Source organism: Planococcus citri, chromosome 2 (assembly GCF_950023065.1).
Source record: "Planococcus citri chromosome 2, ihPlaCitr1.1, whole genome shotgun sequence".
NCBI classification, from domain to species: Eukaryota; Metazoa; Arthropoda; class Insecta; order Hemiptera; family Pseudococcidae; genus Planococcus; species Planococcus citri.
Window position 1 is genome coordinate 54,850,291 of NC_088678.1, and position 21,558 is coordinate 54,871,848.

A 21,558-nucleotide genomic window follows, 5' to 3' on the forward strand; every position below is an offset into this window, starting at 1 on the left:
TGATAAAAATGATAAAATCGTCTTCGCGATTTTTTTTTGAACGCGGGATGCGTAAGCGTAAGTTAACACTGTAACAGCCGTTCATTTCGTTCTTTGATTTTCAATTTCAAATAATTTTAATTTTCTAACTTTCTTACGATTTTGTATTTTCGATTTTCATTTACATGATTTACATATGTATTTTCATTGCAAAATTCATCAAACATTCAATCATTCATCCGCGATCTCTTGCTGTCTTGCATGAAAATTTGTCAGGATCAAAATACCTAATAATTATTATTTATAGGCGATAAAATATCAGGGGTTGAAACTGTTAAAAAAACCAAAAACCAAAAATGAAGGAAAAACCAAATATAAATCTGTTTTATGCAAAACTCAAAACCAAAAATAAAAAATATTTGATCAAAACCAATTAACCAAAAACAAAACCAAATATAAAAAATTTAAAATTTAAATCATCAAAATAATTGTGTAATGTACTAATGTTTTGACTTTTGTGCATTAATTTAAGGTGTACCGCCATACCGTAAGTACGTCATTTCGTCAGTACGCCAAATTGTCTGCATGGATGCGTAAATCCAGATCTTCTCTATAAGCACTTCTTGCACATGGTATAATGGACTCGGAGGATAATGTGAGTAATTAGGCGAGGCGAAGCCGAGCCGTTTAAAATTTATATTTCATTCGATGAGCATTACTCCCCTTGGTGAGTTCAGACGGAGGCTGGACATTACCGTGTATGTAGACAGTACCTGCGGTAGTTTCTAAAAAACTGTACTCACCGAGGCCGAAGGCCGAGGGAAGTTAACAGACATAGTATGAACAACAAAGCGACCCGCGCAACCGAGGCGGAGCCGAGGTGAGCGGACACAACGCCCCCCAACACTGAAAAGTTAAAACTGCTATCCAAAAAAACTAATAAGACTATGAAAAATGTCATAATACCTATAAAATGACGCTCCTAAGTTCTGATTTTATATTCAATTGCATACATTCATGTGTAAGAAGTGCCTACAACCCGAAACTGGAATTATGCATCCATGCAGACGATTTGACGTACTGACAAAATGACGTACTGACAGTACGCGCGTCTAGAGTCTGACGGGCTACGAAACGTTCCCGCCAATCCGCGTAAGAGACGCGCGTCGGCGAACCAGTGTTGGCCATAACGATATTTTTTTTCGTTCCGTTATTTCGTTACGTTACAAAATTTATATTTTTTTAGTTACGTTTTTCGTTATGGTATTTTGTAACGAAAAAGTTGCTGTAACAGTATTTTTCGTTACACCTGTATTTACATTTTTTCGTTACGTTATTTTCGTTATTTCCGTTACAATTTTTTTGTTACAGAAGTGTTTTTTCAACGTATATTTTGATGTAAAATGCATTTGTGGCGGAAAAAATGTGACAAAAATAACGAAAATAACGTTACAAGAAGGTTCAAATACCAGTGTAACGAAAAATATAGCGTTACAGCACTCAAAATCAGACAAATGAAAACACTGAAAACTCATTTTAGTCATTTTTTTTGACTTCACTTCAAATTTTCATAGCTAGAGCTACACAAATCAGAGTTTTTTAAGGGTTTGTTTTGTAATTTGTAACTAAAAAAATAACGAAAAAGGTAACAAAATTTTTCCGTTTTTTGTTACGTTACTTTCAGAAAAATATCGTTACGTTACGTTTCAGTTACACAACATCACCTGATTAAAATAACGTTTTCGTTACAGTTCCGTTACCTGTAACGAAAAAAATTTCGTTATTTTCGTTTTTCGTTACAGTTACCGTTACGGGACGCCAACACTGCGGCGAACCTTAATTTTTAATTTAATTGACTAGTACTTAGTAGAAATGAATACAATAATTAATGATACTACTACTACCTAGAATTAGGTGGCATAAGGCATAATGCGATAATTGGCAGAAAAAAAAACCTGAAAACTGAAACCAAAAACCAAATAAAAGTACCAAAAAACTGTAAACCAAAAAGGCAAAAACCAATTATTATCAAAAGGTAAAAACTGAACTGAAACCAATAACCAAAAATCAATTTTTAAACTTCAACCCCTGTAAAATATTATTATTTTTTTGCTATCTTTACAGTTTTCAGAGTTTTTTGTAATATCAAGATTTAAGTATTAAATTGTTTTATAGCATCGTGGAGCATAGCACATTTAATTTAAGTATGTCGTCAACACTTTGAGTTTGAATTATGCTCAAAATTTTCAATGAGTAGGTACCTTCGGTACATGGGTTTTTGTGTTTTAAAAAAGCAAACTGTACGAATGTACACTGTACGGAATCTGGAATCAGAAATATCAGAATTCTTTTTCTATTTCTATCCTCGTTCCTGATTTTGTTTGTTTTTTTTTCTGAGAGCTGTAGCCCTGTAGCTTTGATTTTTAGAAATTAATAGAAAGTTCAAAGTTATTCAATTCAGGTTCAAAGTTGTGAAAATAGTCGCGAGTTAGTGAGCACCCCTGCGTTCAACCATAAAACATTGAAATTACTCGTAATTTATGTATTCCGCATTTTATCTATCCTCTTCACCTACTTTGTTTTTTTTCTCGAAACTTTATGAAGTTTTTGAAGGTAAAGATGGTGTGTAAAATAAAAAGAAAAACTGAAAAGTATGTTCGCCTTGTTCGCCTAACCTAACTTACCTAACTGGATTATGTTTTATGATTTTTCGCGGATCGCCCATTTTTCTAAATTCCAACTTTGAAATTATTGAACGTGAATTTTTGTTGTAAAAGGTAGAGTTCAGATGTTCAGAACAAATGAAAAAACTAAAATGAATGGATAAGAAATGCAGAAACGTGTTCGCTGAAAATTTTCGGTGATAAATTATTCAAAGTTTTATTTTTTTACTCTGCAGAACTAACCTATGTAATTTGTATTATTAATTTTACATTTATTACAACTTTGAATTTGAATAATTTTCGAACGATGAAAGTTACAATCCTCACTTCCTCAGTAAATCATACATTAAGTATGAAATCGAAAATAAATGGTAGATAGATATGGTACTGTACTTCGAAAAACAGCTGGATACTTCGAAGTTTGATAGGAAAATTTACCACCTTTAAATTTTATTCCTTATACAATTTTACGTAAATCCAATCCAATCCATGAATCCACTCATTTTGAAATTTGAATTTGATTTTTGAAAAAGAGTAAAGACAAATAGAAGTCCGAATCCGAACTTCCAAAGACGGCGAAAACTGAAACTTGAAAGTGCCAACTTTCGCACGTGAAAAAAAGAATCATATAGGCCATCTTAGAGTGTGATTCGTTACGCACCCCGCATGCAAAAAAAATCGCTCAGTCGGAAAACATGTTGTGATAGCAAAGTAGTGATAACAAACAATTTTGAATTTTGAAAAAGAATTTTGAGTCGAAGGTGATTTTATGATTTATGATTAAATAACTGTACGTGTTTTTAAACTTCAGTCCATTTTTTTGATTTGACTACCATACGAACATTTCGTGAAATACTCGGTCCTCGAAGAGATTCCAGCTCGTAAAACGATTCGGTTGAAAATTCAAGGTTTCACGTAAATCCTTCTATCATAGACGTACTAATTTCTAGCGAATGATTTGTAAGTACCAAAAAAAAAAACATTACAAGAAGATCAAAACCCCATTAGGTACTTTATTCTCGGCAAAAGTTTTTATTGCCATTGTGATGAGAGCTTATATGTAAGATGACCTTGCCGATGATAATGTCATTCACTGAAACCACCAGATCTTTAGTTTTCTTCGATTAATCATTGTACTATGATTTGAATCTTCTTTAAGATTAACATATTTTTGTGAGTAATGTTGGTATTCATTTTCTGTTGACAGATATTAAAAAACTAATGCAGCTTTGAAGTGAAACTTTCGAAGCTTGGTAGGATTCAATGATCTTACATTTTACCTGATGAGTGGAGTCTTTTTTCTCCAAATAATTCAAACTTCAATAATTTGCATCTTAGCAACTGAATAGATTGTTCGAAGTAACGTTTGTAAGTTCATTTTTGTATTTGTTTCGTGGTATTCGGTTCGAAATATTCATTTGTATGTTATTGCTCAAATATGTAGTAATGATTTGTGATATTTTCAGTGTAAAACGCAGAAGTTGAGATTCTATTTTGTTGGGTTGCTTTACAATTTCGTATGTTTTCAAGAATGACTTCAAACAGTTCGATGAAGATGCTCTTTCGGATGTAAATGCTCATTAAAGTAAGAAATTATGTTTAAAATTTAATATTTTTTCGAAATTTGTGATGGATTAGATATGATTTTAACTAATTATCAATTTTTTTGATCGAGTTATAATGCCGAAAACTTGTAAATATTTCATCTCTATGTTGAATCATTAATTTTTCAAAATAATTCGGCTTTCTAAATTTTTCGTTTTTTTTTTTTGTTAAAAAAAATGCAATACAAATTACAATAAAATTATATCTATATCTGTTTCAGGAATAATTTCGCGCAGGGTTTCTCAAAGTTCTAATCTTTAAACAGTACTCCAGTACTTCATAGAATTTTTTCGTAGAAAGCAGCTGCATCATTCGAGTTTCAAGATGTTTCCCATCTTAAGAGGTCGTGCTCATCTCTCGAAGAAATTATATTTAATCTATAGCGGTAGAGTCACGAAAACACTGCCCAATTTACAAAGTTATGTTGATTTTTCCAAAAACATTTCTCACGCACAAAAAGGTGGCAGCTCGCGAGATCATTGTGATTCTTCAAAGCAGGTGCTTCATACTTATAATGATATTTTAAAACCAGTATCTTTCAGTTTTCCAACCCATCCCAATTTTTCTCAAAAATCGCGATACAATCACACAAAAAGCGAAACGAAGCTATTTTCTACTTATCAAAAACACTACGATTTTTCAAAAAAGTTGTCTTCCGCAAGCAAAGATGAGATGGATCAGATAAGCACTCTGGTTGAAGAATGGACAAAGCGTTACGATTATTTGGGCAATCTCGATGCCTATGTTTTCTGCGGTACTTTGAATACTCTATCAAGATTTAATGTTTTTGACAAGAAATGGAGTAAGAAAGATCAAGAAAACTTCAAAGAATTGATTGTTAAGATAGTAATAAACGCGAATCAATTATTTGACACGAATCGTCAATCTGCTTATAAATTAAAACCGTGGCAAATCGCAAATACCTTGAACTCACTGTCCGGTTGGAATGTGTTAAGAAAAGATATCTGGAACGTTACCATTCAAGTGTACGGTAAAGAAGTAAGCGAAGTCCAGCTGTTCAAATCGCTCATCGTTAAACTAATCCATCAGGGAAACAGTTTACTAGATCCTAGAAACAAAACAGTCGATCACTTTGATTTTCATGCTGTAGCCAACAGCTTGAATGCTTTGTCCAAATGGCACAAGAATGAGTTGCAAGGAGCAAGCGAGTTCATTGTTCAATTAATGAAACAAGGTTGTGCGGCGGCTAGTGGATTCGCTTCTACGCAACATCATACGGAAGATGAAAAACATACTTGTATGGGAGTCGTAAAAACCTTGAAAGCTATGTCTAAATTGCACAGCGAGGAATTACAAGGATCTAGAGAGTTTGTCACTCAAGTACTTGTGAAAGGAACTTCACTCGCTAATAAGTTCAACTCTATAGAAATCGCCAACTGTCTAAACGCCTTATCGAAATGGAACATTAATGATTTTCCAGAAGCCAGAGGGTTCATCGTTCTGCTGATCAAACGAGGGAATGCAATTATCGATCAATTTAGCTGTCAAGGAATCTCCAATTGTTTGAACGCTTTGTCCAAATGGAATATCAACGAATTACAAGGCTCTAAGGAATTCATATCTGGGTTAGTTAAACGTGGAAGTGCTACGGCCAAAGGATTCCATGCTCAAGAAGTTTCCAATAGTTTGAACGCGGTGTCCAAGTGGAATATCGATGAAATACAAGGAACTCGGAAATTTATTGTCGAGTTGGCAGAATGCGGAAATCTAACAATCGATATGTTTAATTCGCAAGAAATTTCCAATGCTTTGAACGCCTTTTCGAAATGGAACATCGATGACTTCAAAGGCGCTAGAAAATTCATCAATAAGCTAATTGAACGAGGAAGTTCTACGATCGATGGATTTGGTTCTCAGGCAATTGCCAACAGCTTGAACGCTCTTTCGAAATGGAATATCGAAGAGTTTCGAGAATGCAAAGAGTTCATCACCAATTTAGTTCAACGAGGCAGCGCAACAACAGGTGCATATCGTTCTCAAGAGATAGCCAGCTGCTTGAACGCTTTATCCAAGTGGAAAATAGACGAGTTGCCTGGAACTACAGAATTCATTGTTCAGTTATTAAAACAAGGCAGTTCTACGGCTTTTGAATTCGACTCTCAAGGGATCTCAAATTGTCTAAACGCTGTATCCAAGTGGGATATCAACCAGTTTCGAGGATCTAAAGATTTCATTGTTCAGTTACTCAAAAAAGGTATTACAAAGAGCGGTGAATCTAAACCTCAACATATAGCTACGAGTCTGAATGCTTTATCTAAATGGAAAATAGACGACGAATTACCCGGAGCTAGAGAATTCATAGTCAAGTTGATACAAGAAGGGAGCTCGACAGTGGACAGATTCGATTCTCAGAATATTGCCAACAGTTTAAATGCGTTGTCCAAATGGAGTATAAACGAATTCGAAGGAAGCAGGGAGTTCATTATGCAGCTCGTGAAACGTGGAAATTCAACAATCGATTCGTTTGATTCTCAAGCCACCTCGAATTGTTTAAACGCTCTTTCTAAATGGAAAATCAACGAATTCGAAGGATCAAACGAGTTCATCGTGGAGCTGATAAGACGTGGAAATTTACTCGTCGACGAATTCGATCCTGTGGAAATTGCAGGCAGCCTGAATGGTCTGTCGAAATGGAACATCGATGATTTTCAAGGTGCTAGAGTGTTCATCGATCTATTAATTGAACGAGGTTGTTCAACAGTTAACGAATTCCAACCTCAACAAATCGCCAGCAGTCTGAATGCCTTTTCTAAATGGAATATAAATGAATTCCGAGAAGCTAGAGAATTTATTGTTCGATTAATAAAGCGAGGGCATTCAACAGTCGACAAGTTCAATTCTCAAAGCCTCGCTAATAGTTTAAATTCCCTATCCAATTGGAAAATCGACGAATTCGAAGGATCAAAAGAGTTTATCATGGAGCTGATAAGATGTGGAAATTTACTCGTCGACGAATTCGATCCTCCAGAAATAGCAAGCAATCTGAATTGTCTGTCGAAATGGAACATCAGCGATTCTCAGGAAGCTACAATGTTCATGGATCTATTAGTTAAACGAAAACGAGATTCTTAACAAATCACGAATTCCAACCTCAAGAAATCGTCGACAGTCTGAATGTCTTGTTCAATTAGGTAGAATATTGATGAATTTCGAGGAACTAAAAAATTTATTGTCCGATTAATTGAACGTATGGGGGGGGGGGGGGGGTAAAATTGAAATATGAAACATATTTTAAATGTCTAAAAATGAAGAATTGTTTCTGTTCTGTTCGAATAGTTCTTAATCGCCTGTGTTTTATTTTTATAGTGTATGTATGTACTTTGTAAATATGTAATTTTCAAATGTTCGTTTTGTTATGTTTTTTTTTAAATTTTTTTTTTTTTTATTTCTGAAAATCTTGTTTGAGTACCTACTTAGTAATGTGGAGAAATGCAGATCTTTTAGTTTGAAGAAATATTGGATTCAAAGAAGTATTATGACTGGGTAGCATTGTCTAGGTATATTTTAGTTTTTAAGCTGTGATTTAGGTTCGAAAATTCCTTTGGTAAAACGTGTTACTTTTTGATTTTAAAGGAATTGCTATTTAAAACTAAAATATCAAACACATGTAAAATGTACAAAAATTAAGGTTTCTTCTGTGATTTTCATAGCGTACCTACTTGTATATTATGTAATATAAATTTCAGAACTTTGTATTTTGTTTCTATTCATTCAATTGTTCGTTTCATTATCTTCTTTTTTTTTATTGTTTTGCATTTTCCGGATGTAATTTTCAATAAATCGATTAAGATCGGAACCATTCGTTTTGTTTCAGACAGAAGGAAGTTTTCATTGCTGAAATTTTGTATGGTACCTAGCTACCTACCTAATTTATTTAGAGAGAAAATCAACCGCTGTCTTTGAGCATAAATTTTTTGTCTTGCGGGGGACATATCCCAACTTGCTTGACTATTTTTGACCCGAACAAAGAGCCAGGCTGAAACAGGATACAAAATAATGACCCTCACCAGTTAAAATTTCAAGTTCCAAAGTGCATTTTTTCTTTTCTTTTTTTTAATTTTTTAATTTTTGAAAATCAAACTGTCTTATCTTGGGCCAATAATGGGAATAAAATTATAATTTTACCGGGATGTATCTCATTTTCGACCTACCAAATCGATTGAATTTTCAAAACCTTTCACCAAATGAAATTGAAAACTCGAAATTTACTCTAAACCTTGATTTCGTCAGGCTGAATCAACTGGAAGAGTGGAAGTGAATTCAAGTTGTTTTAGTGTCTCTAGCGTATTTTTAAAAATTCAATTTTCCGAGAAAAAAAGTTATAAAATCTTTTTATAAATTAACTTGTAACTTGAGCACATAGTTATGCTCGAGGATTGTGGTTATTGTTGGTGACTCGCTTGACCAATCACAGACATTTTATGTCGTTTTTTAGAAAACTAGGTACTTTACGCATAATTTTTTGACAATTAAATTTAGGTAAATTTGAGAAAAAAATTAGGAAAAAAATGCAAATTTTACCAAATAGACCTAGAATGCTGAAAATCTGGATGTACGCCATTTTCGACCCGCCAAATCGATTGGAAACGGTTTCCGAATAGTTTTGAGCAATTTTGGAGCCTAAACCATATAACTCGTATACATATTATGTTCATTCTTAAATAAATAAATAAATTTTTAAAATATTCAAATTATAATCATTTAAGTACCTACCTATTAAAATTTATTCTCAAAACTCTCAAATCAAATCAAATTGAGCCAGTAGGTAGGTACCTACGTCTACGTACCAAGACAATGGTTTTCCAAGCGCCTACATTCATCTCTCTCTGCAAACACCATTGCATCTACACTACATAATATTTAAAACAATTACTATAAAGGCTTAGTTGAAATCTAAAATCATTATTTACTTTCGAGCTCACATCTGTTATTTTTATAATTTTCAAGTTCATCCTAAGTGTGTCTGTCATTAATATATCTTTTGTTTTTTAAATCTTCCATAAAGTAAACAGTCGTGGGTGGTTTTTCTTCTTAATAGGTACCATCGTAATAGTAATTTCCACCTCTAGTGTCCTCTTCTATTAGGTCTAGCTCTTATCTATGTGTACGATACAAAATGACGTCCCTGACCTCAAAGGAAACGAACCCCGAAAAATTGTAATAGGAACTGGGACAGTGTGCTTCGCGAAAATTTGAATAATATTATCGTAGCGGTGATAAATATACCGGAAACATTTTATCAGATGGTTAGTCTGTTTGTTTGTTGCCAAGTAACAAGAGCACAAATGCCAAACTCGTGTAATCCACGAATGCTCAGAATTTTTCTCGAGTTTATATTCTGTCTGCTTTTTGTTTTGTTATCAGTTCGTTGTCATTAGGTGAATACAATCGTGTGCGCGTTCCCGAGCTTTAAAAATTTTTTCATTCCTTCGTAAATTTACTTAAACAGTTCGGTGAATTTGAATGAATTCGTTTTAGCGTTGACTTTAAAAGTGTGTTGCGATGGAAGATTCCATAAATGAAAAATTGTTGGAAAAATTGAAGCTGTATTCAAATTTTAATAGCGACAGTACCGAAACATTAAGAACAGTCACTGCCAGACTACATAGTAGGACAACTTCTCATGGTAATGGAATTATTTTTTGTATTTTTATTTAAATTGCTTCAAGCCGAACTTCGAAAAATTCATCTTTATTATTTATTTATTTTTGAGTAGAATGTAATTTGAAAACTTATTCAAAATGTCTCCTACCTATTCTATATTTTATCAAAATATCGAGAGGGTCCATTAAAGTATTCAACTCCTTGAAAGTGCTAGATTAATGTTTGAAAATCTCCAAAAATGTACTTTTAAGTATAAGTACCTACATACCTATTAGGAAGTTCAAGTTGGACATTTATTTTCATAATATTATGTATCTCTGTTTACCTTCTTACTCAATTTTATCTCAAATAATCTTTCCTAAAAATGTTTTAAAATTGAAACATGTTCAAATCCATTTACTATGTATGTTTCATTTTACAAGTATCAGTATATTTTTTTATTTTTTTTTTTAAATTTAAATGTCCACTTATTTACTTATACCTATAGCTTCAAGTAGACCAATTTTCAATAGTTCAATGTAACTTTTAACTCGTAATTTTTAAACTCGAGTTGTGTACGAAATTTAATTTAAAGATTTCCATTTGGACCAAAATTTTATGGACATTAGTAACTACTAACTAATATGCTCATAGTCGTAAATCCAATTTTATTTTGAACTACACAGTACTTACACATTTTATGTGACATTTTTTTTCAACTTTCTGAACGCATTTGATCGTTTTCATCTTCAAAAGATGAAATTTTACGATCGTCCATTACAACAATGGAAAATTTAGATCACTATGTTTTGGGTGAAAATGAAATTATAGGTAATTGAACTTCATTAGCACGCTTTATTTAGCGAAGAAAATTAGAAAACTAGAACGCTGACCCGTCTGCGTGCAGTATCAGTTCGTTCATGGCACTAAAGGAAAATTCGTGTAACTTAACAATAAGTTGAATGTTTTTATACCTACTTCTTCGTATAATTTATGAATAATCCTGGTGTTATATAAAAAATTATTAAAATGATTAAAATAGAAAAAAAGACAAGGGGGAAAGTGATTAACGTTCTGTTAAATTTGCAGGGGAAAAATGAATGAAATTCCGATTGGCACAAAATGTTTTAAAAAGTTTATAAAAAGTTCATTGTAGAATGAATTCCAAGTTTTTTTTTATTTGTATCATGTCATAAGGTGTCATAACATTTCTGTGAATTTTCATGTTTCTTATATGTTTCAAATTTTTCGTGACTGTCTACTCGTATGATTATAATCAAGCAAATCATTCATATGTCTGACAAAGGGAAATATGTATAATTCTAGATGGATACCTAATATGATATTTTGACAATTTTTTCATTCTTTTTTTACCTATTTTATTCTTTTTGAAATGCTTACAGACAAACAAATACGTGAAAAGACTTTGTTTCAAATTAGGAAAAAGAAAGATAATGTTTTGCAAACATTTTTATCCTTATTAGAGGTGAGTTTATTTAATCCTTAGGTACTTAATTTTTATGTATTTTACGAAATTTCATAATTTACTTCTCAAACCAATATTAATAAGTATATCATTGCTGCAGCGAGTTGATTCTAAACATGAATCTTGAGGATTAATTATATTCGCGTAGAAAAAAGATTTATTTAATTTACCATAATTTTAAAAAACTAAAGGTCAAGAGTAATGCAGAAGAAAAATCATTAATGGTTGTATTTTAGTTTGTTGGACTGAAGCCATGTTAAGAAATGTATAAATTCGCAATGTTTTCGATGAAGTGCGATTTATTTTGCATACGAGTACCTCGTGCATGTAGGAAATTTTTTTCTTGGAACTCTACAAACGTATTCGATATTGATTCCGTTTTCCTGCATTAAAAAAAGTACCATTTTTATTACGGTATAATATACTTGGTAATTGATTAGCCTATAACTTAAAATGATTTATAGGAAATTAAAAATGCAACTGTGTAGGTGCCTGTGTATATTTTTTTGTGTTATAAAATCGATAGACAGTTCTGGTACAATTTGTGCACCTATTCATTGTATTGTAACGATGACAGAGCCTGTTAGTGTTATGATGATATCAATTACCAGGAAATATTTTCTTTTTATTGAATCCTGTGGTACGTACATTTTTTGTGTGTCGATGACGATATAGAGGGCGAATATTTCAATGTTAATGTTTTGATGGAAAAGTTCACATGAATCTCGTATGATCCAAATGTTTCACAGCTCATATAGGATCTGCCACTGTATTAATGAATTACCTACACATTAATAATTTGTTATTCGCAGTGTACCTAGTAATGTTTACATAAACATTTATAAAAACAACCATTAGCTCGAGTCGAGATTCCAAATTTAATTAAAAATTAAAACATACAACAGCTGTAAAGAAAATTTCAGAGGACTAATTACATCATAAATGCGGTAATTCTAGTTAATAGATGTACATTTTTGTACTACTAATATGTAGTTGTAATGACTGTAAAGTAAACTTATGTAAACAACTAGGTAGGTATCTACTCGATTATCATTTACGTTTTGCTTCGCTCGTTTAATTATTTTACCCATAAAGTATTTTTCTAATTTGCCAAAAAAAATTATATGTATTTAATTGGTTCAAAAATCCCTTATCTGAATCGTAATGCCAACTTTTTCGCGTCAAAGCGGAAATTTTTAGATAAAAATATAAAAAGGCTTGAAAACATTTTTATACGATTTTATTTCTTGGACCGAGACTGTTTCGAACATAGTAGGTACTTGGAAACAGCAGCTATAATATTATGAATATCTTTTTTGAGTTTTTGTAAAATTCATTCTCATACGTCACTGCCAAGTTGTATTTTTTTTAAATATGCGTGATCTAAATCGTGAAATTGTACGATTTTTATTCATTTTGTGGCGAAACATTTGCTGTATTTTGAAACGTTATGCGTGAATTGTACGGAAAATGTGTATGGATGAGGTGCGTGAATACTCGTACCTATATTGAAATTTTGCACAATTGTTTACGCTGCGAATTTCAGCTCTTTTGATTGTGATGTTTCGTGTTTGGATGTTATAAAATGATTTATTCAATATTATTGTTGCTAATAAGCATTTCTTCGTATGAGCCTATAATATTTCAAGTAATATTTCCAAATAATGATATCTAAACTTTTAAACATTGTGATCTCTTTTGAAAAAATGTTAGAATTGGCTACCGAAAAAAAAAAAAAAAAAAAAAAAAAAAGTTTGGTACGAAAATATTGATAAATTTTCCAGGCAAGACGTCAACTCCAGAAATGTAATTATTTTCGGTATTAGTCATTAAATCATTCAACACATAATGCAATGAGACAAAAAAAACAATTTTTTGTATCAAACAAACGCTATATGTAGAGACGACGACAACGGTTGATGTATTGAACAAACAAACCTTCTCCCCGTTCGTGGGCGTATTATGCAACTCACCTACCACATTTCCAGCTCGCTCGTGCGAACAATTTTGTTGAATGAAACCATCAAAACATTAACGTTGAGTATGCCAAGAAATGAGCTTAGTTTTTTATAAATATAAACATAGGTACCAATCTACGTAGGTAATTAATTAAAGAAAAGCTAATTGTCTTCGATTCTAATCGTAAGCCTCGTAAGTACGATATAATGAAGATCGAATACGATATTTAAGCGCGTGCGTTATTTGGTGTATAGTTTGCAGAACATAAACAATATTTTTGGCATAAAGTCAAGGGTTAATGGCTTTTAAGTTTCATTATAGCGTACTTTAGGTACAAATTATCAAAACCATTTGCAAATCACAAGTATGTATGTAGCTTATGTGTAGACTGTAGATGAAGCGGGGGTGTAAAGTAGCCAGAATTGTTTGACAATTGTATCTTTTTTTGAATGAGAAAACATCTGTTCAAAGCGTTTTCTTTTTTACTCTCGTGCCAATTTTTTTTTTTCGAAGTTAGGCGATTGATAGTCGGCAGATTTATTTTGGCTCGTAAAATACTTACATAGATAAGAAGATTAATTTTTAATATTGTGCGCAACGTGGGTTTTATTTTTTTGTTTGAAATTTTGAACGAAATAAATGTAGAGGTTGATTAATTACATGGAATAATTATTCGGGTGTATTTTTCATTATGTTCATTAGAGTGTTGATGATCATGCATCGATGTCTAATATTGCTGGGATTGTTCGAGAGTGTATTTCTCCGAAAGCTGGTAAAATATATTTACGCGATATGAAATCTCAATTTTTTGATGTCCATTTCACGTTGGTAGGTGCATAAAAAAATGGTGTTTTTTCAGGTATTGCTAGGTTTAGCGTTCTTAGACAGTTGATCGAGCTGAACGGATCTCATACTTTCATTAAATTGCTCATACAGCTCCACGTGAATGATACTCATATAGCGGATCCATTTTTACATGAGCTTATATGGATATTGGGACAACTTTCTCAGAAAGGTACCCACTTGCATTTTCCTTATTCATCGTGTTTTTTATTCTATGATTTTCTTAGAACTGCACAAATTGGAAAAATAACAGTTTTTAAGATTTTTTTCTACATTGTGAACTCATATGCAATTCCATTTCAAGTATGAATGTGCCATGTGCCTCGACTAGCAGAAAGTTTTTTCACCAGGCCAAAAAATGGAAAAAGCTTTTATAGATACACAACCGAACAAAATCTGAAGAACTAAATTTATGTTTTGGATTTTTTTTGGCGAATTTTTGAAAACTTAAAGCCTCATTTCTTCATTTAAAAAAATCAAAATTTGGTAAAATTGAAGTGAAAAACTGAAATTTGGCGTGCACCATATTTTTCACCCTTCTCGCTCCGCCCCTCATTCGGCGTTGATTTCAAGCTACTCTACAGCCTTTGGCAAATTTCTGGATTTTTCGATTGAATCGAACATCCATGAGAAATTCAAATTACGTAGGCACATTTTTGATTTTTTCGATTGATCTAGACTTGGCTTTTGAAAATTCGTTTCGGTCACTTGAAATCTTAAATTTTCTACAGTGATTATTACTATTGAAAATTGTATCTATGATCTGTTGAAATGAGTGTCAAAAATGTTGAAATGCACCTAATTTTAATTTTTTACCTCAATAATTTTATCAAACTTCAAAAACAGTATTTGGATGTTTAAAAATTCGCCAAAAATCGGAAAATGAAATCCAGTAATCTGTTAAGAAATTTGGCCAATAGCATGTTTTTGAATGCTATTTCCATTCTCGAAAAATTCCCCTACTGTTTAACATGTCCTCCCCCCCCCAATGTTTAAATTATTTGTACCTGTACGAAATAATCTGAAATTCTCGGTTCCAATATCTACGAAAAGTTGCATTTTTATTCAAAAAATTTCCAAAATCCCAAATCACCAAAATTTTAAACGCTCAAATTTATGTTTCCATTTTTGAAAATTTGAAAAAATTAATACTTGAATAATTTTATTCGTAAAATTTGTTTTTCGATTGATATCGATTTTCTGAAACCAGTTTTATTTATTCATGGTCGATTTAGAACTTCAATAGATAGGTATAGTCAAGTTTCGACGTTTTCCAAAGTGTGATTTTTTTCATGAGATTTTCAATTATTGTCTCTGTATCTGGCGATCCAGTTTCAGCATTTTTTAGCCAATCTTGAATTTCCTATAAGATTTAGATCACATCCATGATTCCTAAACTTTCTATTCCAAGGACATGAAACTTTCATTACAACGAACAAACAACTGGCATTTTTTTTTCAAGAGAATTCTAATTTCCAATCAAAGGCATTTCATGCAAATTGCAAACGTGATTTTTGGTCAAGTTTTTTATTTTATTTTTACTTAGTTGCAAACAACTTTCTTTAAAAAAAAAAAATAAAATGAAAAAAAAATAATGATGAAAATGATGGAACAGCATTAATGACGCTCAGAAGTTAAATCGGACAAATGAATTTATAATTTTTTTAATTTTATTCAAAATTAAGGAGAGAGACTGGAGGAGTGTTGAGCTGAATCTGAGAAATAAATTTGATTGAAAATGAGAACCCTAATTTTCTCCACAAATGTTGAGATTTCACTTCTATTTTTAAAATGAATTTTCCAAAAAAAAAATCTAAAAAGAGAATGATTCTTTAATAATGTGGTTTTCCAAGTTTTTAAATATGCCCATAGTCGCATTCAAATTGATGGTACTTATCATAAAAAATAAAAATTTTACCATAAAAGTTAAGTTTTGAGCTTCGTGAATTTCAATTGTGTCAAATTCAAGCCTCCTATCTACTTTTTTCGATGCCTCAAAACAGATTTTCTTTTCTCCAAGTTTAGCCAGTCTTATCTTATATGTAGGTTAGAGCCTTCACAGTTTGGTGGTTCTACAAAAAATCACAAATGCGTTTAAATTGCAAGTCCTCCACTCCATCTTTAGAAAGATTGAGTGAAATCAGAAAATGCAGACCATATTGTATGATGTATGTATTTCATTTTTGGTTCAATTTGACCCATGACTACTTCTGATATTGTTGTTAATCGAAAGCTGTCCGAATTTTCTGATTTATAAGTTCAATGTAGGAAACTTCACTGCACTTTTTCCATATGATGTTCATTGTTCAGTATTGTAGAATAATCGTGGGAATATTTTCATTCGTAAATCGTACGTAGCTAAACTCATGATTTGTGTTTTTATGGGATGCGATGATGACGTAAATTACTCAGGGTCCTCGTAATATAGTCGTATCTTTTTGTTTATAGTTTTAAAAACTACGATGACGTTGATATTTTCAAATAATTTGTTCGTCGTATTCGTATTTTAATTACTTATGCGATATACTTACTTCCGTAGATCCGAAATTCTCCGGAAAAATACGTCAATTAAATGCACTGCCAGCTTTTCATTTTTATTTGAAACTTTTTTATCAACATAATAGCAAATTAGTGATTCCGCTGTTGATGGTGATTAAATCAGTAGCCAAAAATAGTGAGTATTGTGACGATATAGTCACTACGTCAGATCAATTTTACTACCTACCGAAATTTAAAAAAAATAAATTTTGTTCCAGATAATTTACTAACGATCCTAATTAAAGATGGAATAACGGCGACCATGGAGAAAATAATTTTCGGCATCAATGTTAATCCGTCAACAAAATTGAAACTTTTATTAAATATATTCTCTTATCTGAGTAAAAATGGTCAGTAAGATCTTACGGCTACGAGTGCATGTGACAGTTTGGCAACTTGACTAATTACCTACTTTTCGCAGGTCATTTTTGTAGTCGAATTATCAAAGCTGGCGTTGTTCCTGTATTTTTGAAGATCTTTTCCAGATGGGAGAAATATGATGGGAAAACGAGATTAAAAATATGTAACGATACAATCGTCACTCTTCAACACATTTGTTCATCTAGTAAGCTGCTTTCTTCACTTACTTACCTACGAGTATTATTTTGATGTTTTCTTTCGTTATCTTCTTCATCGTACCATAATGCTTTAAAGGATAGGTGTAGGCCTACTACATATGTATAACACTCTGTATGACATTTTTTTTAGAACAAGGCCGTAGTGCGGTTAGACGAGAAAATGGATTCACACCTTTGTATAAATTTTGTCTTTCGTGTCCCGAAGATAAAATATACGATAGATTACTAACCAAAGTGTGCGCAATTATTAACGTTTGCCTGCAGAAAAAGGAGTTGCCACTTTGTTCACCTATGAGTCCGGCCCAGTTTCCGTTGCCTATTGATGTGAAGAAAGGTAATTACTGACGCATATTTTATCATGCTTATAATTTTTATATCGCAAATCGAATATTATGATTATTCAAGGCGAATGAGTTGACGATTTTATTCAACAAAAATATGTACCTACCTACCTTTCTTTCAACGTATATTATTCGCGAATTTTCAAAATTTTTACTCTTCAGATCATTACGAATTGGATTCTGACGATAGTGATGACGAAGATGATTCGGAAAATGACGAAGACAGTAATAACGATAGCGGCGAAGGTGAAGTTAGCCTCAAAAGCCGAACAGATATGTTGAAAAATGATCCAGAACCGCCGCCAGTTCCTACAACAATCTATAGAAATGCTTCGGATTTAGAAATGTAAGAATGCTAGTCTATTCTTACGCCTTGAATAGTAACCGAAGACGAACTCAATTTGATTCTATTTATAGATATCGTAAAATGTTCTCGGAATACTATTTCTTTTTTTATAACGGAAAATGTGACGCTGACGTGACTTTGTCAATTACTGATAACATTGATGTATTCAATAACAACGATTCCGAAACGAATTTAAAATTCGATCAGAATTCTAATGTTGATCGATATGAAAATATTGCAAATGAATTCGTTAAAAGGGTAAGTAAGTCTGAATTAAAAAAAAAAAAAAAAAATACGTACGTATATAATATTAAAAATAATAATGGTAATTTTTTTACCTATTTATTTGCCTATATGTATCTGAGTGTTTGATTTTTCTGTGATGATTTTGTAGAATTGCGGAATTTCCATCTTGAATGAGCTGGAAAATTGTGGCATGTCTCAGAGAACAGCCTACTGCAAAATCGCTTCGAAAATCCGAAGTATTTTGCCTTTCATCAAAGTAGCTTATCCTGATGTAATGGGTGGCGATGGTATTGGAATTTTACAACCACTTTACGTCAAGGATCGTAAAATTTGTAGGTAATATGCTCAAATTTTTACAAAATTTTTCGCTCGTGTGGCATAAGCTACCTATCGAATATTTTCTAAGGTATCAAGAGTATGGGTAAGAAGATTTTATTGGGATTTGTTGATTGCTTATTATTTATACGATATATGGAGTGAATTATTTGTACCTAAATCACCGATGTTTATTTTGAAAGAATTGCGAGCAGTAAACGCTTCTAAAACTGCTTTTTCAAAAATATCAACGCCTATTATTATAATTTATTTAACTAGACGATGTAAAAAGAATTGTTTTGTCGTGTAACAAACCAGCTTATACTTTACATTTGCAGAAGTGATCAAACATTGTACGCTTCCATCGATGCTTTAAATGTTCATAATTACTCGAATCGATATTTGAAGCGATTCTTCCAGAAAAGGTAAGATAACGATGTTTTTTTCAATTTTCAGACTCCATTCGTCCATTTTTCATGCCATTTAAAGTCGCATCAGCGTTTCAGAGCGGTTCATCTTGTGCATTTAATTTTTATAGCGAAATGATCTTACCTCAGTGATGTTTCGTTTCAGGTCCAAATTGGTAACTGGGATTGATCATCATGTTTCCGCTGAACGTATTTATAATAACGTTATTTATGATTTGGATAAATTACTGTGTTCGCAAGCAAGTAAAAATCTTCCAAAAAAGTAATTATAATTGGAATGGTTCGACACACTATTTCTTTTATAATGAGAATTGGAATGAAAAAATTCATCGCTGTTTATTTATAATAGGTTAACTAATACTGATGAAACTCGAATTGGCGTTAAAGAATTTTCATCGTCGACTTTAATGTTTGAGTCCAGATTTGAAAGTGGAAATTTGCGAAAAGCTATTCAAGTAAATTTTTTTTGCTGAAAAGATGTTTTTAGTTCGTAGATAAGTATACTTAATAATTTACAATGGACGCTTTTGAACTGGCACTCTCCGATTATAGAACGAAAATCTAAATCAAACTAGGTAGATCAAATAAGCATGTTCTAAAACCTTCGTAACCAAAATTTCAAGTGTTGAAGTTCATTTTTGGATTTTTGGCAAATTTTTGAAAATTAAAGAGAAAATAAAAATGCTGTTTTGAGAGTGACTTTTGAACTTTTTTATGAAATATAAATTGTTTAAAGAAAATTGAAACAATCGGAATTTTTTTTGAGTTTCGGTTCAAAAGTGAATTTTTGGTCAATTTAAAAAAATTTAAAAAAATGTGAAAAAATCAAATTTTTAAAAATAGTGTAAAACAAATTGGGTTTTTGACAAAATATCATCTGTCATATCTACACAATCATGTGGCTCAAAAACAATTTTCATTTGACCTTTTTAGAGCGTCCGGCGATTTTCCAGATTAATCCAGAAATTTTAAATTGCTCTGGAAGGGCCATAAAAATGGACTTCAGTACTTATAACTTTGGTCGATGCATTACTGGGCTCTCATGTGACCGTTTTAGATAACTAACATGAAATTCCTTGAGTACCTACCAGTTCAAAAATTAATTTTTGACCTATTTTTTCTGCATTTTCTGGAATTTACAAATTGGTACAAAAATTCTCTTTGAACTGACTTGCCTAGAATTTATCGTTAACCACTTAAAATGATCCAGAGGGCGCCTAAAATAAGCACTTAGCAAAACTGTGATGTGCTGAAGTTCATTTTTAGCCTCTCCAGAGTGATTCGATGTTTCTGAAGAAAATTGAAAAATTTCTGGAGGATCCAGAATGGTGCAAAAATAGTCACATTGGTTCACTTTTCTCTGAAAAATTATATATCAATTCCTGAAAAGTGAAAAAGTTTGAAAGTCGCCTTTGAAACACCTTTCTTGAATCTTTTAAATTTTATAAAATTCGCCAATAAATAATTCAAAAATGAAGTTGAGCAACTGAAACGGTTTCGTTCAAATTGGATGAGAGTATCTGCAGTTCAAAAAGTTTCCTCGTTAAGTCGTCAGTATACTTCTATCGCAAATGTTTGAGCTGAATATTTCAATTAAATAATGAATTTATAATTTAGACTGGACCCAGAGAATATGATCTCATATTAACTCCAGATGTAAATTCTAGTCATCATTGCCAATGGTTCTACTTCGAGGTAATTGTTTGATTAATTTTTAGTAAAATCATTAGGTACCTATTTGAAATATCTATGGATAATTGAGTTAAATTTTATTCAATTTAAAAAAAAAAAAAAAAAATACTTTTCAGATATCAAATATGGATAACATGGCTCCGTACACGTTCAACATTGTAAATTGTGAAAAAACAAATTCGCAGTTCAATTACGGAATGAAACCTTTGATGTATTCGGTTCGAGAATCGACTTTAGGACGACCTGGATGGTTTAGAACTGGCTCCGATATTTGTTACTATCGAAACGGATATAAAATTCCTCATTGTAACAAAAAAACATTCCTCACTGCCTCCTTCAGTATTAAATTTCCTCATTCGTTGGATGTCTGTTATATCGCTTACACATTCCCGTATACTTATTCTCAATTATTGGTAGGCAAATTATGACATAGGTAACTGCTACCTACTGCACCTAAGATACTTTTTTTTCAGCTGATGCAGGTTAATTTACATTTTTTTTTTTTTGAATTTTGTGCAGACTCGAATGAAGAAATGGATCTCAAATGCGGAAAAAGACGATATTTATTTACGCGTTGATAATTTATGCAACAGTTTAAACAACAATCCAGTTCCTTTATTAACAATCACCGCTCCTGATAGTCAAGATAATAGAACTACGGTAGGTACCCACTTATGAAACGATTTCAGCGATTTTAATACTTTAAATTTATTACTTAATCAAATGATTGAAATATTTTTTAGGATCGTGAAATAGCTTTTTTGACGAGTAGAATTCATCCTGGTGAAGCCAACTCCTCTTGGGTGATCGATGGTGTGATTTCCTATCTATTAAGTTCGTCCTCAAATGCAGAAAAGTTACGAAATCAGTTCGTATTCAAAATAGTTCCTATGTTGAACGTCGAAGGCGTCCTGAACGGATGGTGAGTGGCCAAA

The 21,558-nt window shown here is 32.0% G+C and overlaps 2 protein-coding genes across 7 annotated transcripts in view; both read left to right on the forward strand.

Moving 5' to 3' along the window:
• Positions 1 to 3,323: 3,323 nt before the first annotated feature.
• Positions 3,324 to 8,064, forward strand: LOC135836476 (uncharacterized). Of its 2 annotated transcripts, none has more exons than XM_065351338.1 (4): positions 3,324 to 3,602; positions 3,850 to 4,010; positions 4,109 to 4,227; positions 4,468 to 8,064. In XM_065351338.1, exon 4 carries the CDS (start codon positions 4,572 to 4,574, stop codon positions 7,338 to 7,340), a length of 2,769 nt encoding a protein of 922 aa, XP_065207410.1. In that variant the 5' UTR covers positions 3,324 to 3,602; positions 3,850 to 4,010; positions 4,109 to 4,227; positions 4,468 to 4,571; the 3' UTR covers positions 7,341 to 8,064. The 2 variants fall into 2 exon arrangements, with proteins under 2 accessions (XP_065207410.1, XP_065207411.1); XM_065351339.1 differs by having other exon boundaries at positions 3,325 to 3,403.
• A 1,450-nt stretch (positions 8,065 to 9,514) lies between these two features.
• Positions 9,515 to 21,558, forward strand: part of LOC135836478 (cytosolic carboxypeptidase 1-like) — a 45,924-nt gene continuing 33,880 nt past the window's right edge. For 2 of the 5 annotated variants that reach the window (XM_065351340.1, XM_065351341.1), the window contains exons 1-18: positions 9,515 to 9,894; positions 11,255 to 11,337; positions 13,999 to 14,068; positions 14,156 to 14,311; positions 16,679 to 16,813; positions 16,896 to 17,027; positions 17,099 to 17,242; positions 17,386 to 17,589; positions 17,759 to 17,942; positions 18,014 to 18,200; positions 18,337 to 18,524; positions 18,842 to 18,928; positions 19,077 to 19,193; positions 19,281 to 19,386; positions 20,549 to 20,626; positions 20,740 to 21,036; positions 21,143 to 21,283; positions 21,367 to 21,545. In XM_065351340.1, coding sequence (XP_065207412.1) covers positions 9,771 to 9,894; positions 11,255 to 11,337; positions 13,999 to 14,068; positions 14,156 to 14,311; positions 16,679 to 16,813; positions 16,896 to 17,027; positions 17,099 to 17,242; positions 17,386 to 17,589; positions 17,759 to 17,942; positions 18,014 to 18,200; positions 18,337 to 18,524; positions 18,842 to 18,928; positions 19,077 to 19,193; positions 19,281 to 19,386; positions 20,549 to 20,626; positions 20,740 to 21,036; positions 21,143 to 21,283; positions 21,367 to 21,545 — 2,612 coding nt within the window. In that variant the 5' untranslated portion in view covers positions 9,515 to 9,770. The remainder of the gene's footprint in view (positions 9,895 to 11,254; positions 11,338 to 13,998; positions 14,069 to 14,155; positions 14,312 to 16,678; positions 16,814 to 16,895; positions 17,028 to 17,098; positions 17,243 to 17,385; positions 17,590 to 17,758; positions 17,943 to 18,013; positions 18,201 to 18,336; positions 18,525 to 18,841; positions 18,929 to 19,076; positions 19,194 to 19,280; positions 19,387 to 20,548; positions 20,627 to 20,739; positions 21,037 to 21,142; positions 21,284 to 21,366; positions 21,546 to 21,558) is intronic. The other 3 variants (XM_065351342.1, XM_065351343.1, XM_065351344.1) reach the window with 2 other exon arrangements.